The following is a 15,717-nucleotide window of genomic DNA, read 5'->3' on the forward strand; positions in this document are numbered from 1 at the left end:
AAAATCAAAATCTTTTGAAATATCTGTACTCTTATTCCTCTAAGTAGCAGCCTGATACAGTGGAAATGGCAGTGTTTTGGAGGGAAGAGGAGCTGAGTTCAAATGCTAGTTCAGACAGTTACTACCTGTGGGATCCTGAGCAAGTCAGTTAACCTAGATATGTCTCAGTTTCCTCTTCTTTAAATAAAGGGGTTGGACTCCAAGTCCTCAAAGTTCCCCTTTAGTTCTAACACTATGAACTTAGGATTCCTATCCTTCTGCTCTCAATTAATACTTCAGTGCCATGTATACCCTATATAAAATTGCTTACCATGTCAGGGAGGGGAAAGAAGAAGGAGAAAATATGGAACTCAAAATTTAAAAAAAAATTAAAATAGTTTTTACTTGTGACTTGGAAAATAATAAAATATTATCTTAAAATATACTTTAGTGGAGAGAGATGACACTTAGAAGTGAAACTGAATGCTTTGGCAGAAACAAGATGGCATGCTCCATCTATTTGCTATTAATACTCTAGTCCATGTGTAGCTAGTTACAATATAGGCTGTTAACACCATCTGTTCCTGTTGGAAACCATTTCCGTAGTCATAATGTATAAATGGAAATTATCTAGATTCTAAGATCTCCTCCGCTACAATGTTTGCTTGCAATTTGAACTAAAGTTGCACTCATCTGCACAATGTTTTGACCAATTCACTTTTTTAAAAAAATTAAATTCAGAAACAGCACTTTTTGAGGACTTCTGCTTAAAATGTCAAACATTTAACTTGAAAACATGTTTGAGAGGTTTCCTATAATTAAACCAGAGAAAAATTAACACCGGACAATTACACAGGCTGGGATTACGGGGTGGAGAGAGAGGTGAGGGTGTGCTGGGTAAGGAAGGTCCATACATAGGGAATCTGAGCAGCCACCATGGCATCATAGAGTTCAGCAATTTCAGAATCACTCTCGTATCCATAGCGACACAGCTGGAAGCCTAAGGCCCAGTAAGGAGTCATCACTGGACGGCCAATCAACTGAAAACAAGTACAGAAAATAGTTAATATAGATTCCATTCCTTCAGGGTAGGGAACATGGCTGGTATCAAATACAGTCACTAAAATAATTTTCTCTCATCACGTGGTAGCCTCATAACTCAGGTTATCTGTAAGACCAAACAACATAAAACTAGGGAGCTAGCATTCTTGGGAATCACTGCCATTTCAAAAGGAATAATATGTGTAAAGCATTTGAGCTATATAAACATAAAATATCCCTTTTATTTGTATAACTTTAAGAAATCTGGGATTCTTAGGGGGCATGTTAAATAGGGATTGTCCCTACAAGAGCTCTACAATAATGTAGTGGCAAAGGGGGCTTTCTTAATATCTCTTTATTGATGTCTAACACTACGACCTAGTCTGCTGCAAAGATAGTGGCTATGTAAGGTCACCACCAGCCAGTCAATCAACAGGCATTTGTTAAATATTTACTATGTACCAGGCACTGTGCTAACCACAGAAGACACAAAGAAGGCATAAGTCTCTGCCTTCAAAGACCTGACATTCTAAAGGAGGAGACATGGCATGAAGATAATGAGGTATATACAAGATGTATACAGAGTAGATGAATGAATCTGCCTTTCAAAGTGCTAGGCACACTAAAGTTTCTCAGAAAACACTTGATTACCAAGTGAAGGATTGCATGGCTTCCTACCTCTGTGTACTGTTGAGTCACAAGCTCTGGAGTTGGCCCCAAAACCATATAAAAGTCCAGAATACCTCCCACAGTACGATATGTCAGGGCAGGGGTGGGCTGGAAAGTCACATCTGCAAACAGAGAATAAGTGTTCAGTGACCCAGAATCATAGAATAGAAGATTGAAGCAGATTCTAAAGATCATCTACTCCAATCCAGAGAGAAGTAGAAATCGCCTATCACCCCCACAGGAAGGAGGTCCTCTAGTTTCCTTCTGAAGACTTACAGTGATGAGAAATGACCACCTCCTTGAGAAGTCCATGCCACCTTCAAACAGCTCTAATTGTTATTATGTTTATCCTTATAGAGAACTGAAATTTGCCTTTTTCAACATCTGATGAGCTGGCAGACTTTCTATATGCATTAACCCCTCAAGTGCTACAGGCTAAATGTAGATGGCTTCAAAATCTACATATGCAGCCTTTCACTTTCCTGGATTCTGGACCTACAATTCTTCTACCCACTGGAAATTCCACATAAGGAAAACCTTCAGACACCTGAAATTCACCACTTCCAAAGAAATCCTATCACCTTCCCCTTCCTTTGTTTCTTTTTCTTCTAATTACTATTACTGATACCATTATTATCCTAATTACCTACTCATAAAACCTGGACTCATCTAGTCATTAACTCACTTTATATTGCAGTGAAAATGCAAAGCAGGCTGAATTTTGAGTCAGAGTTCAGAGTCAGTTTCGTCATCGGTAAGATAGGGATTAAAAATAGCACGTACCTCCTAGGGTTGTTGTAGGGATCAAATGGGGTAATAATTACAAAGTATTTAGCACAGTGCCTGACACATAGTAAGTTCTAATGTTGTTATTATTGTTAGATTTTTAAAATGTCCTTATCCCTAAAAATAAATTTCATGTTCATCTCCTCCCCTCCTTGACAATTCCTTCCATTCCCTACACTACAATGGTCTTTCTCCTAATTACCTGCAGTAGATCTACAGTCTCTCATGGAAGCTCATGTTGGTCTTTTCATAAAAAAAGCCAATTTACAACATGCAGTAAGTGCTCAAATACTGACTAGCCTACCTCCTGCTCGTGTCATTAAACATAATAACCTCAGTGCACCTCGCTTTTCTGTAAAGTGAGAGGATTTGATTAATGATTGCTAAATCCCTTTCAGAGCTAAATTGATGATTCTATGATAAATATGTGATATTTTCCCATCTCCCTGCTTTTGTTCAAACAATATTCCTCGTCTAAAGTGTCCTTTTCTTTCCTGTACCCACAATGTATTTTGTCATTTTACAATTCTACCCCACCAATCAAAATACTATAACTTTTAGTATTCTCTTCTCTTTCTCCCCTTAGCCCCTCATTCCTTAGGGTCTAAGTGATTTCTCCCCTCTCTAAATTTTTATAGCCCCTTGTTCCTACCTCTCTTCTGTTCCTATTATGAACTTTGTTGTATGCTACTTATATGCATATCTTGTCTCTCCTTTTAGATTGAAGACAGCTTAAGAGTACAGACCATGATTTCTTTTATCTTATTTTATGATGAGTCCAGTGATTTGTCCATACCAAGAGCTTCATAAATGGGTGCTGAATTTTACTTAATTACAGTTCCACTGGGAATGTCCTATTCAGAAACCTCCCAGAAGTCTTAGATTAAGTGTGGTCAGAAAAGAAGCCCTCATCTTACCCATGGCATTGCTGTTGAGCAGGAGCACTCCATGGGCATTGCCATCCTCTTCCAGACCCATGTAGTAGGGGTGCACACCATAGGAATTCAGCTTATACTAGTTGAAAAGAGATCAGTCATGGTTTACTCACAAAAAACAAGAATGAAAATAGATAATAAAGCTGGATCCATAACCTTCCTTGGGGGAGGTTCAAGGTCTCAAGGAAAATGGAGAATGTGAGGGTGACTCAATTCAATAAGTACTTATAACTGGGTTATTCAGATTCGTAACTATCCTCAAAGCATAAGCATGAACTTGGATAAGCTAATCTTGGAATAAGGCCAAAGAAAACAATATGTATAAATAGCTACAGGTCATGGGATACTCCAATTGTAAACACTTACCCCTGGGGGCTGGTCTCGAGAAAACATTCCCCATGTGTGCCAGTTCAGGTTCCTCCGGAATGTCGTGTGCTCAGTTTCCCCAAAGCCATAGATGTAATGAGATGGGAGGCGGGTGGAGATACGTAGGAACATATCATTAAAGGTAAAGCCAGGGACCTGGGAATCCCAACTGAAACACAAGAACAGATCAGGACTCTAACAAAGGTTCATTTACTAGACTTAAGGATAAAGACAGTTTCTGAAGCATCTGTTTCTTTGGCTGACAGGGCTTTGACTTTAGAGGTGGTTACAGGAAATAGCCTTTAGATATGAGCAAGGGGCCTTGGTATGGTAGAAAAACGTAGGATGATACAACAACAAAAAGTAGATAAAATAGTTCCTACCCTCAAGAAGCTCATAAGCTAGATAAGAAGAATAAGATATTTAAAACACCAACCTTCAGAAAATAATATAATAAATGGTACTGAGTCAATATAATCAAATGTGCTTGAGGCAGTGAGGTGGTGTAGTTGATTAAATGCCATACCTAGAGTGAGGAAGACCTAAGTTCACATCTGGTTTCTCACACTTACTAGCTATGTAACCACGGACAACTCATATAATCACCGTTTACCTCAGTTTCCTCGTTTGTAAAATAGGGGTAATAATAGCAATCCCCTCCCAGGATTGTTGTAGGGATCAAATGAGATAATAATTACAAAATGTTCAGCACAGTGCCTAACACAGAGTAAGTGCTATATTAATGTTGTTATTATTATTGGATTTTTTAAAATATCTTTATCCCGAAAAATAAAATCCAAGTTCATCTTCTCCCCTCCTGGGCATTTCCTTCCATTCCCTACACTGCCATTGTCTTTCTCCCAATTAATTGCAATACACCTGCTGTCTCTCAGGGAAGAGATCTAATTTACAACAGGCAGTAAACCCTAGAAACTCTAGGGAATTAAATCAAGCTTCTGGTGAAGTTGGAGCCCTGAGAAAACGGGGCCTGGAAAGAACCTGTTTATTGTTGTCGTTACTTTATTAGGATAAATTGTTGTTCTTGGTTTGCTTTTCTCTCCCTGGATTATGAAAAGATTGATCTTTTCATCAAGTCTGAAAACTTCCATTTGAAAGAAACTCCAGGAATACCTGATCTTGGTCTTCCTTGAATCTGGGCATGTATAAAGCTTAATCTCACTCTATTCTATACCAGGACCTTATAGGGTTGTTTTCCCTATTTATGGTAGATGGTTTTCTCGTTTTTGCCATGGGAAATAGCAATGCATAGTGATTTTCCAGATCTTATACTTGGCAAAATGAAAGAATCTACATATATATATATATATATATATATATATATATATATGTGTGTGTGTATATATATATATATACATACACATACATATATATACACACACCTACATATATATATATACATACACATACATATATATACACACACCTACATATATATATACACTTTCTCCCAATCTGGATGGATATCAGATTTAGTTTTCAAATTTGTATCATCACTGCTAGGTCTATATCCCAACACCAAAAAAAAGGGAAAAGGACCTATTTGTACAAACATATTTAAAGCAGCTTTTTGTGGTGGCTAAGAATTAGAAATCAAAATCATGCTCATCAATTGGGGAATAGCTAAACAAGCTGTGTTATATGATTGTAATGGAATATCATTGGGCTATGAGAAATGACAAGTGGGATGATTTCAGAAAAACCTGGAAAGATTTACATGAACTGATGCATAGTGAAGTGAACAGAACCAGGAGAATGTTGTACACAGTAACAGCAATATTTTTCGATGAAGAATTGTGAGTGACTTAGCTATTCTCAGCAATACAATGATCCAAGACAATCCCAAGGGACTATAGATGAAGCATGCTAACCTCCTCCAGAAAAAGAACTGATATTATTTAAATATAGACTAGAGCATGTTATTTTTCACTTTCTTTCTTTCACCTTTTTCTTTTATATGAGATTTCTTGTACAAAATTACTAATACCAATTGTTTTACATGACTGCACATGCATAACCTATATTTGATTACTTACCATCTGGGGGGCGATGGTAGAAGAGATAGAATTTGGAACTCAAAACTTATAAGTGTTTAAAAAAATTGAAAAAAGTTTACCGACAAGGAAATTGAGAAAAATAGAGATTGTCCATAGCCTTACATAAAATTTAAAATGAGTGTCTTAATATATACCCAGGTCTCTCCTTGACAAGTTCTCTGGCTCTTGTGGGTCATGGATCTAAAAGGCATAGTATATTTTTTTATATAATCTTTTTTTATTTATTTTTAGTTTACCACACACGGTTCTACATAATTTTGAGTTCCAGTTTTTCTCCCCTCTCTCCCCCCTCCCTCCCCAAGATGGCATGGAATCTCATATAACTACCATGTATAACTTCACATTAAATTAATTTATACACTAGCCAAGTTGTGGAGAAGAATTAAGGCATAATATATTTTAACAAATTTATACAGATTCTGGAGGTAGAAGTGGAAGACACAATGCCAGTTTCTTCCCACAGTGATATTCCATCATCGTGGAATTCTTCTAGGACATAATATCGTACCATTAAGAGCTGAAAGTAATCTTATATGTTCTCTAATCCAATTACTTCATTGTATGGATTAAAAACTGAAGCCAAGGGTTGTGAAGTGATGCATAATTTCCCAGAAGAACTAGGTATTTTCACTTGTTCAAGTATTGAAGACTTGGCCCATTCCACTATTCCAGGAATCAAGGTCAAGTCAAAATTCTGATTGTGCATTTATTTTACCATACATATGGAGCAGAAAACTACTTACATCACAGTGCCGGTGCTTTTTCGGCGGATTCTAATTCCAAATGGGTTTTCCTTGATGGTCACTTCATAGAGAAGATTTTCATCTTGGGTGACGGGGGAGCTTGGAATATTTAAAGGCACTGGGACTTCATACCTTTTGTTGTTGGGATCATAGATCTAGGAAAACAAAAAAACGAGGCTCATACATTGGTGGTATTAAAACCAAAGTCTCAGGGCCAGAAAACCTGGCAGGGAGAGACCTGGGCATATATTAAGACACTCACTTTAAGTTTTATATAAGGCTATGCATGACCTCTGTTTTGTTAATTTCCTCATCAATAAAAAAATTTTAAAACTAAGTCTGATATGCATCAGGATTGCAATAAAGTTTAAAAAAGTTTTTTTCTTTCATTCTCCCAGTTGATGTGAATCTATGGTTTCTGAGGCTCTATCTGCTTTTAGTCCTGAAATAAGCCATATATAGCAAGAGGAGTACTTTCATTCTTCCTCTGCTTTTCAAATATACTTTGATCATTTCCTGCTTTTTTTTCTTTGTTTGTTTGTTTTTGTTTTGTTTTTTGGCAGCGTAATTGGGGTTAAGTGACTTGCCCAAGGTCACACAGCTAGCAAGTGTATCAAGTGTCTGAGGCTGGATATGAACTCAGGTCCTCCTGACTCCAGGGCTGATGCTCTACTTACTGCACCACCTAGCTGCCCCCCTTTTTCTGTTTTGTTTTGTTTTTTGATCATTTCATTCTAATTAGAAGGCTGGTAAAAATCATTCTAGTAGTTCTACTTGTCCATAAACTCCAATTTATTTGTCACCTTCAAAACCTTACTAGATTTCATCAAGTATTTAGATCACCAACTATTATGACTATTAGACTGTAAGGTCTTAGAGGATAAAAACTGTCTTACTTTTGTGTTTGTAGCCCCGTGCTTGACATATAGTAAGTATTGAATAAGTATCCTTTTTATTCATTCGTTCGTTCATTTTTGTGGAGTTATAAATCCTATAATCCAGCTCTCACTGTACAGATGAAACTGAGGCCAAAAGATCCATGACTCCCCCAGGTAATCTCTAATGCCCTTTCTGGTTCTAAATCTATGATCCTATGATATGTGTATGCAGCAAACAAAGACATGAACTTGTATTTAGGCAGATAATTTTAGTAGAATATCCCTCCAATCAGGTATTTCACTTTGGCGACTGCATTATCAAGATTGACAATTCAAAAGCCCAATTCAGATAGCAAACTTCATTTTTAGGGTGTTATAGGTGATGTTAATTGGTTTAAATAACACTAACAGATTATGAGTTTCTTGATAGAATTGCTATCTCTCTTCCCCAGTGCTTCTCCAGTGTTTGCTTAGTACAGGGACTCAATATACATGAACAAGTATTGTTGGATAAGTTTCAAAAAAAAAAAAACAGAACAATTGCTTTAGGTTGGGGATGATCGGTAATAGTAAGTAACACTTTCATAGTGCTTTAAAATTTACAAAAACTTTACCTACATAATCTCATTCAAGGCTCTTTGAATTATACATTATAATCTAGATATTATTATCTGTGTTTCCCATATGATAAAATGGAGGCTTAGAGAGATTAATTATGACTACATCAGTGGTCATACGGCTAATTGACATCAGGCAGGCAGTATTTTAATCCAGATCTTTCTGACTTTAAGTCCAATATGCCACTCTGTTCACTATGCCATGTCTCAATGAAAAAGGGGTGAATTTTAATCTGGTCCTTAAAACATATACCCATTTATATGTAGATTGGGGGAGACAGAGGGTCCTTCTAACAACACATTTATCATAAATGTGTGATATGTATATGCAATTTAATGATTTCATCCATTCACAAGAAGCACTGATGACCTGTTATATACATTGAGGATGTCTTCAAAGAAAACATATTCCTTTATAAAAACAAGCTTTTCTCAGAAAAGAAAGTTTCCTTTTGCTTTAATTTTTGGGGAGGAAATTTCTAATAAGTAGCCCCAGATGCTTCTTTTTGAAAGATCAAATCACAAAGTAGAGATAAAATCATCATTATGCTGTATGTCTTAGGCACATCCTTTCCATCAATTTCCATGCCACCTACCCCTCAGCGTCCAGTTCAAGTACCACTTCCACCCTGTGCACTTATGACCTATTCTTCTATATTTTCTATAGCCATTTATCTTCCATAACAAATTCACTGCATTTACCATCCACTGCCGTTACCTGTTAATTCTTTTTTCATAAACAGATTGTGATCCCAGCTACTAGGTACTTCTGTACCTCACAAAACCTAGTCAAATTCATCACACATATTAGATGCTAAATCAGTATCATTGGCTAATTGATCCTCTTTGTTACCAATATTTGATTGCTCTTTGTTAACAAGAGCTGTAAGGTAAGTGTACCTTAAATTGTAGCATATCATCTTTATGGAATGTCACATCCAATCGGAGCTGGTTAATGGGTGTGGAAGGGTAGTAGTTGACCTCCGCATTTCGTGAGATGTCTACTGTTAGGCCCTCTGGTCTCTGCTGAATATTACTGGCCGTATAATAATATTTGGTGATGTAGCAATAGGGGACTCCTGAAGAACTGGTTGGCTGAAAGAAAAAAAAACTTTAGAGAATAATCAGGACCATGAAATCTGTAAGGAAAGAAGAAAGGGCATATCTAGCTCTTGTCTCCCCCAAACCATCACACAGAGCTCCTCAGAGGGAAATGTCCCAGGCATTCTGAATTTTTCAATTAAATTGAATCGTTTTCAATCAACAAATCTGCCTTCTCTCCCTTCTACCTCTCCTCCCACTCAACTGAGCAAGAAAAAAAATATCCTTTTATAAAGGGTATAATGCCCATTAATGGGTGGATTATTAAATTGTGGGAGGGAGTAAAGTGAAAAAAAGACTGGAAAGATAGGAAAAAGTCAGATGGTAAAGAGTTTTCAATGTCCAAGAGGAATTGATGTTTGAGCCTAGATATGATAGGGAGCCTCTAGAATTTACTTAGTGTGTGTAAGGGGGTGGGGAGGTAAGAAAGGTGGCATGGTATAGACTTGTAGTTCAGGGAGATCACATTGGCAGCTTTGGGGAGGACAGATTGAATTAGGGAGAGACTTGAGGCAGGGAGACTAATTAGTAGGCTAGAGCACCATTTCAGAAAAGTGGTGATAAAGGCCTCAACCAGGATAGTGGTTATGTGAGTGGAGAAAAAGAGATATATAAGAAAGATTTGCTAAAGGTAAGCAGTTGGTGGCTTATGTAGTATGAGTGAGTGAGGGGTTGAAGATGAAAATGAGAATCTGAGCATCTAGAATAACAGTGGTGCCCTCAACAATAATAGGCAAGTTCAGAGGAGGTTGAGCATGTTGGGAGTAAAAATAATGAGTACTATTTTGGATATTATGAGTTTGAGGTGCCTATGAGATCAAGAGAGAGACTATGAATGGATACACATACACACACATATCTGGGAATCATCTGTAGATGAAGATACAGCAAAGGGGACTGAGAAGTCATACAAGTTAAGAGGAGAACCAGGAGAAAGCAGTGTTATGAAAACCCAGAAAGAACAGAGTTCCAGTAGGAAAAGATGATAAACAGGGTCAAATGCTACAAAAAAGTGAAAAAATGATGAAGTCTGAGAAAAGGTAATCATTAGATTTGGCAAATAAGAGATCATTGGTAAATTTGGAGAAGAAAGCAGTTTTAGTTGAATGACAAAGTTGGAAGTTGGATCACAGAAGGTTTAAAAAGGAGTGGAAGTGGAGCTTCAAGTATAAAGAGCTTTTCAATGTTGCTGAGAAAGAAAGAAATAAGACAATAGCTAGCTGAGATGGTAAGATCTAGTGTAGATTTCTTTAAGGATGAGGAAGATATGGGCATATTTGAAGGCTCATTGAAGGAGCAGTAGAAAGGATAGAGAGGACTAGAGATTAGAAAGTGGGGATTAAAGTTGGAGCAATCTGCTGGGGAATACAGGAGGGGATAAAATCAAAGGTGCATGTAGAGGAGTTGGCCTTGTCAAGGAGAAGGGCCACTTCTTAAGAGACTGGAGTGAAAGAGAGAATAGCAGCAGATGACATCAAAGTGACATAAGATGAGAAAAGGAAAAGATGTAAGTCTCAGCATTAGCCTCAGTTTTTTTGTTGAAGTATGAGATGAGGTCTTCAGTTGAGGTGCTACATAGAAGAGGTCTCCTCATAGTCTTGGAGAGCAATAACAGAATTTGGATCAGCCATTGTGGTGAGTGGGAGAACAGACAGTTTAGGGAGGAGTAGGATTGCCTGGCTGCAGTGACAGCCCAGTTGAGAATAGATAACATAACTTTGTAGTGGATGAGATCCGCACATTTCCATGACTTCCTGAAGCTTTACTAAATAGCATGTGAAAAATGATGAAGGTAGATGGTGGGAGTAATCCAGGACTAGAGAGAGCTTGACAAGGCATGATCTGTGAAAGGGCAGGATATTTAAGAAAAGACAATCATGGAGAGTTGAACTTGTTCATCCAGGGGGTTAGGAAAAGAAAATACAGTGTAGCAGTGAAGGCCTAGGAAAGAGAGTTCCTGCGTGAGGACAAAGAATAGGGAAGGGGTCATAAGGTACATATAAATACATACATAGATACTACAGGCATTATTATCCTCATTTTGTAGATAAGCTATTAAGGCTCAGATACATTAGATAATTTGCCCATCCTAGAGCTAGTCAGTGTTTTAACATTCTAGCTCAATTCTTTCCAGATTTCAGGTCCAGCAGCTAGGTGGCACAATGGATAGAGTGCCAGCCCTGGAGTCTGGAAGATTCATTTTCTTGAGTTCAAATCCAGCCTCAGGAACTTACACGCTGGGCAAGTAAGTTCACCCTGTTTGACTCAGTTTCCTCATCTGTAAAATGAACTGGAGAAGGAAATGTTAAGCTACTACAGTATGTGACCCAATGGGGTCACAAAAAGTCAGACATGACTGAAAAAATGCCTGAATAACAACATTCATTCTACTATACTGTGCCATCTTTTGCCTCTTCTTACTTCCCAGTTGGCACCCACCATCTCAGAGGAATCTTTGGTTCTAGTTTCTTGATTTAGAAACCAAAAGTAGTCTGTTGAGATAATAAACCTGGAGCTAAGCTTCTTAATGAGATAATAAAGCCTATATACTAAGATAACATAAGTTATATGCAGATATCAGAAGTGAACATTTTGACCAGCGGTCTTTGTGAATAACATCACATAATGAATGAAATAAAATTTGCTCCCTAGCATGAGTCCTCAAGGGAGATAATTTAAGAAGAAAAAAAAGGCGTGATTCAGTCCATTTCAATATACCACTATAGTGTCAAATATTTGTGCATAAAGAAATGAGATTCTCTATTGACATGTGTGGAAAGAGATAGATCTGGGATGGCATAGGGACCAGAGGCCCCTGCAAACAGAACAGTCCTTTCTTCACTGACTCTTTTACCCAATCATCTGGATTTGAAGCTTATAGGCTTCTGGAATGGGGAGGAGGGGAGACAAAAACTCACACATAATTATCCACTTACTTTGAATTGTCTCAATTCCTTCTTAGTGTCTCTACAATAGATGAGGCCACAGCAGTGAAAAGGAAAAAAAAAACTTCAAGGTAATTCAGCTACTTACAAGGACTAAACTGTCCCTCCTCTGGTTACTTCTATCCATGATAGCAACTTATCTTTGTATAACTTTCCTCTCCAACTCTGTCGTTGCTGTTGTCATTTTTCAGTCATGCCCAACTCTTCATGACCCCATTTGGGGTTTTCTTTGCAAAGATACTAGAGAATGGTTTGCCATTTCCTTCTCCAGCTCATTTTACATTTGAGGAACTGAGGCAAACAGGGTTAAGGAACTTGTCCAGGGTCACATAGCTATTGAGTGTCTGAGGCCAGATTTGAACTCAGGTCTTCCTGATTCCAGGCCCAAGACTCTATCCATTACCAGCTAGCTGTTCTACCTCATAGGATCACAAAATTTTAGGATCATAGATTTAGAGTTGGAAGGGAACTTAGAGTTCAAAGCTCAATCCCCTAATTTTACAGATGAGGAAACTGAGGTCAGGTTTCTGGGTGAAGTGGCTTGACAACATCATATAATTAATAAGTGTCTGAGGCAGGCTTTGAACCCTGGTCTTCCTGACTTCAAGATCAGTATTCTATCTACTACACCATGCTGATTTAGACCATGTCAGAGGAAAGGAGAAAATCACCAGAAGAATAGGATGAATTGGAAGTGAATCAGTATGGGGGGTGAGAGTGGGAGGTATATGTGTTTATGTCAATGTGTATGAGAGTGTCTGTATGACCTTACCTCCCAGATACAGCCACGCAAATTACAGTTTTCTTCATTAGAACCATCGGCATCAGGGTAGCAGTCAAATTTCTCTGTGTCTGTGAAACTTGTGGGCCACTCCACTGTATACTGCTTGCCCAGCTCAAGATACAGTCCTGTGATGTGAAATACCTGTAAGGACAGAAACCATTTATTAATAAAAAGGAACCACTTAAATCAGCAATTAGAAAAATCATCCAACTAAATCAATTCTGGTACGTGAATGTAATATTATGGCAACATAAGGAAAGACAAATATGAAAAATTCAAAGAAGCATAGGAAAAATGATGCAAAGTTTAAAAAAAGTCCAGCACCAAGAAAATAATACAGATAATTACTATAGGAATGTAAATGGAAAGAACAAAAAACAAATAAATAAAACTTGACACTGTGTCATCATAACAACCAACCATGGCCCCAGAAAGGAGATGAGAAAATGCCCTTCCCTCCCTTTTTTGCAAATGTGGGTCTAAAGAGGCACTAAACACTGAAAATATTGTTAGGACTAGTTGATGTGTTAGTTTTGCTAAACTGTCTCGTTTCCCTTTCTTTTCTATTATTTATTACAAGTGACGTCTCTCTAGGTGGGGAATTGAGAGTGATACATTTAGAAGTTAAGTTAAAAACAGAAGGGCCAATAAAAAGTCAACTCTCCTCACCACAAGACCTATATCGTTGCCAGTTTTAAGGGTACTTTTCCCTCCTTCTCCTATCATAATAGGGTCTTGCCAACTGAAATTTAATTTCATGAAAAATCAATGATGTACAAAGGAGATGGATAGAACTTATGGGAAAGAAGTGGTTTTGTTTGAAACAAAGCAGAGTCATGCTTTTAAAAATTCCTTCATCATGACGATACAGCAGAAATAGCAAAAATAGCATTGGATTTAGAACCCAGGGAACTTACTTTCAAAGCTTGCCTCTGCTACTTACTACCTGGAGAACCCTGTACAAGTCGCTTGGTCTCTCTTGACCTCAGGTCCCTCCTCTATAAAATGAGGTTCTTCAATGAGATGATCTATTCTAGCTCTAGATCTGTGATTCCACTGGAACCCTGGAATGATGCTCTGATCCCTGACACCAGGACTGTAAGTGAAGGCTTAGGACTAACTGATCTCTACAGTCTCTTCCAGCTCTGCTCTGATTTATAAGATTTATTTCAGAATGTAGTTCCAGGTAAGACGCAGTATTAGAAAGCTTGAAAGAACAGGTGGAAAACAATGAGGAAAACATAAAGCTGAAAAAATTGTGGTCTTTGTATAGAATTCATTTATTAAAAGTATATCCTCTGGATAGTTTTACCATCGTGATATGGAGGATGACATTGTATTATTTTCTGAAATTCCATTCTACCAGCCTGATAATCAGATACCATGATTTTCCAGCAATTAAGACAAGTTGACTATACTCACTTAAGGCAGCTAGGCGGTACAGTGGATAGAGCAAGAGGTCTGGAGTCAGGAAGACCTGAATTCAAATCTGACCTCAGATACATACTAGCTGTGTGACCCTGGGGAAGTCATTCAGCCTTTATTTGCCTCAGTTTCAATGCAGATAATAATACATCTATCTTGCAGAGTTGTTGTGTGGATTAAATGAGACATATTTGTAAAAGGCACTTAGCACAGTGCCTGGAATATAGTAGATGCTACATAAAAGCTAATTTCCTTCACTTTTTTTCACTTGTACTGAAGTTGTCTCTAATCATGTAGTGTTCTAATCACTCCCCCTACTCCTCTCTTCTCCTTTGTAGTGAATAGGATCTCCTTTTAAAAATTGAAGGGAGGGACAAGAAGGAACAGAAGCCCAATCAAATAAACCTTGAGTGTTCAGAGGTCTTATAGAAGATTGCAGTTAGATATGATGGTTGCAAAAAATTTTCTCAGAAAGATAAATGATCTATAAACATAGAAAATCCATCCAGCAGAGAAAGTAGCACAAATCTGTGTAATGAGGCATATTCTTGACAAATTTTTAAAGTACAAGTCAGATAAATAAAGTATGTTTGCGTGCTCAACTAGGTTACTGAAAAAATAATAGTGTTTTAAAAATCAGAGTAAATGATCTGAGAGAAGTCATTTAGTCTTCTCTGGCCTCAGTTTCCTGGTCCATAAAATGAAGGGGCTGGAATAGATGAGCTCTGAGCTCCCTTCCTGCTGAACATCTGCGATACTATGATGACGAAGACAAAACATTTTCGGGGGGGTTTCTTGTGATCTCCCCTTTGGGAAGAGGCTATTTTAGTCCTTGATTCAATAACGAATTGAAAAGAAAGCTATGAGACAAGAGACAAATGATCCCTCCAGCTCTAGAATCTAGGACATCTGTATAATGTACCTAATTCACACTTTTACACATAAAAATGATGTAGAATCATCAACAACAAAATGTTAAATTGTATGTAATCCTCTGCCTACTGATGATTTCTTTTATTTTTTCAATTCATATAAAAACAATTTTAATATTTGTTTACTTTAAATTTTGAGCTCCAAATTCTCTCCCTCCTTTCTCCCCCGCCTTCTTCTTGAGAGGAGAAAGTGAGGCTGGTGACCCTTGCCACAGCTCTCCCTCACTCAAAATCAAAGTCAACTGCAAGTCATGGCATTGTTTCCTGATGTCATAGTCCTCTTCGAAAATGAGGACAAACACAACCTGTGAGTAGTCTGAGCTGCCTGAATGGGCACGCAGCCAGTTGCGTAACTCAGCTCACTTCTCCCTCTCCTTCTCCTCTCTAAAGGAAGGTAAATTTTGATGGCCAGGAGCTCCCCAGTTAACTTGGGATTCACTG

General features: G+C 37.8%; 1 protein-coding gene across 1 annotated transcript in view; it reads right to left on the reverse strand.

Annotated features, from left to right (window-relative positions):
* Nucleotides 1–15,717, reverse strand: part of LOC118851010 — a 269,319-nt gene that overhangs the window by 166,299 nt on the left and 87,303 nt on the right. Inside the window, exons 47-53 of the mRNA XM_036760604.1 lie at nucleotides 12,908–13,060; nucleotides 8,990–9,184; nucleotides 6,595–6,749; nucleotides 3,777–3,945; nucleotides 3,393–3,489; nucleotides 1,699–1,811; nucleotides 894–1,019 (exon numbers count right to left, since the gene is read on the reverse strand). Of these exons, the coding sequence (XP_036616499.1) occupies nucleotides 894–1,019; nucleotides 1,699–1,811; nucleotides 3,393–3,489; nucleotides 3,777–3,945; nucleotides 6,595–6,749; nucleotides 8,990–9,184; nucleotides 12,908–13,060 (1,008 nt within the window). The remainder of the gene's footprint in view (nucleotides 1–893; nucleotides 1,020–1,698; nucleotides 1,812–3,392; nucleotides 3,490–3,776; nucleotides 3,946–6,594; nucleotides 6,750–8,989; nucleotides 9,185–12,907; nucleotides 13,061–15,717) is intronic.

This window comes from Trichosurus vulpecula, chromosome 5 (genome assembly GCF_011100635.1).
Source record: "Trichosurus vulpecula isolate mTriVul1 chromosome 5, mTriVul1.pri, whole genome shotgun sequence".
Classification (NCBI taxonomy): Eukaryota; Metazoa; Chordata; class Mammalia; order Diprotodontia; family Phalangeridae; genus Trichosurus; species Trichosurus vulpecula.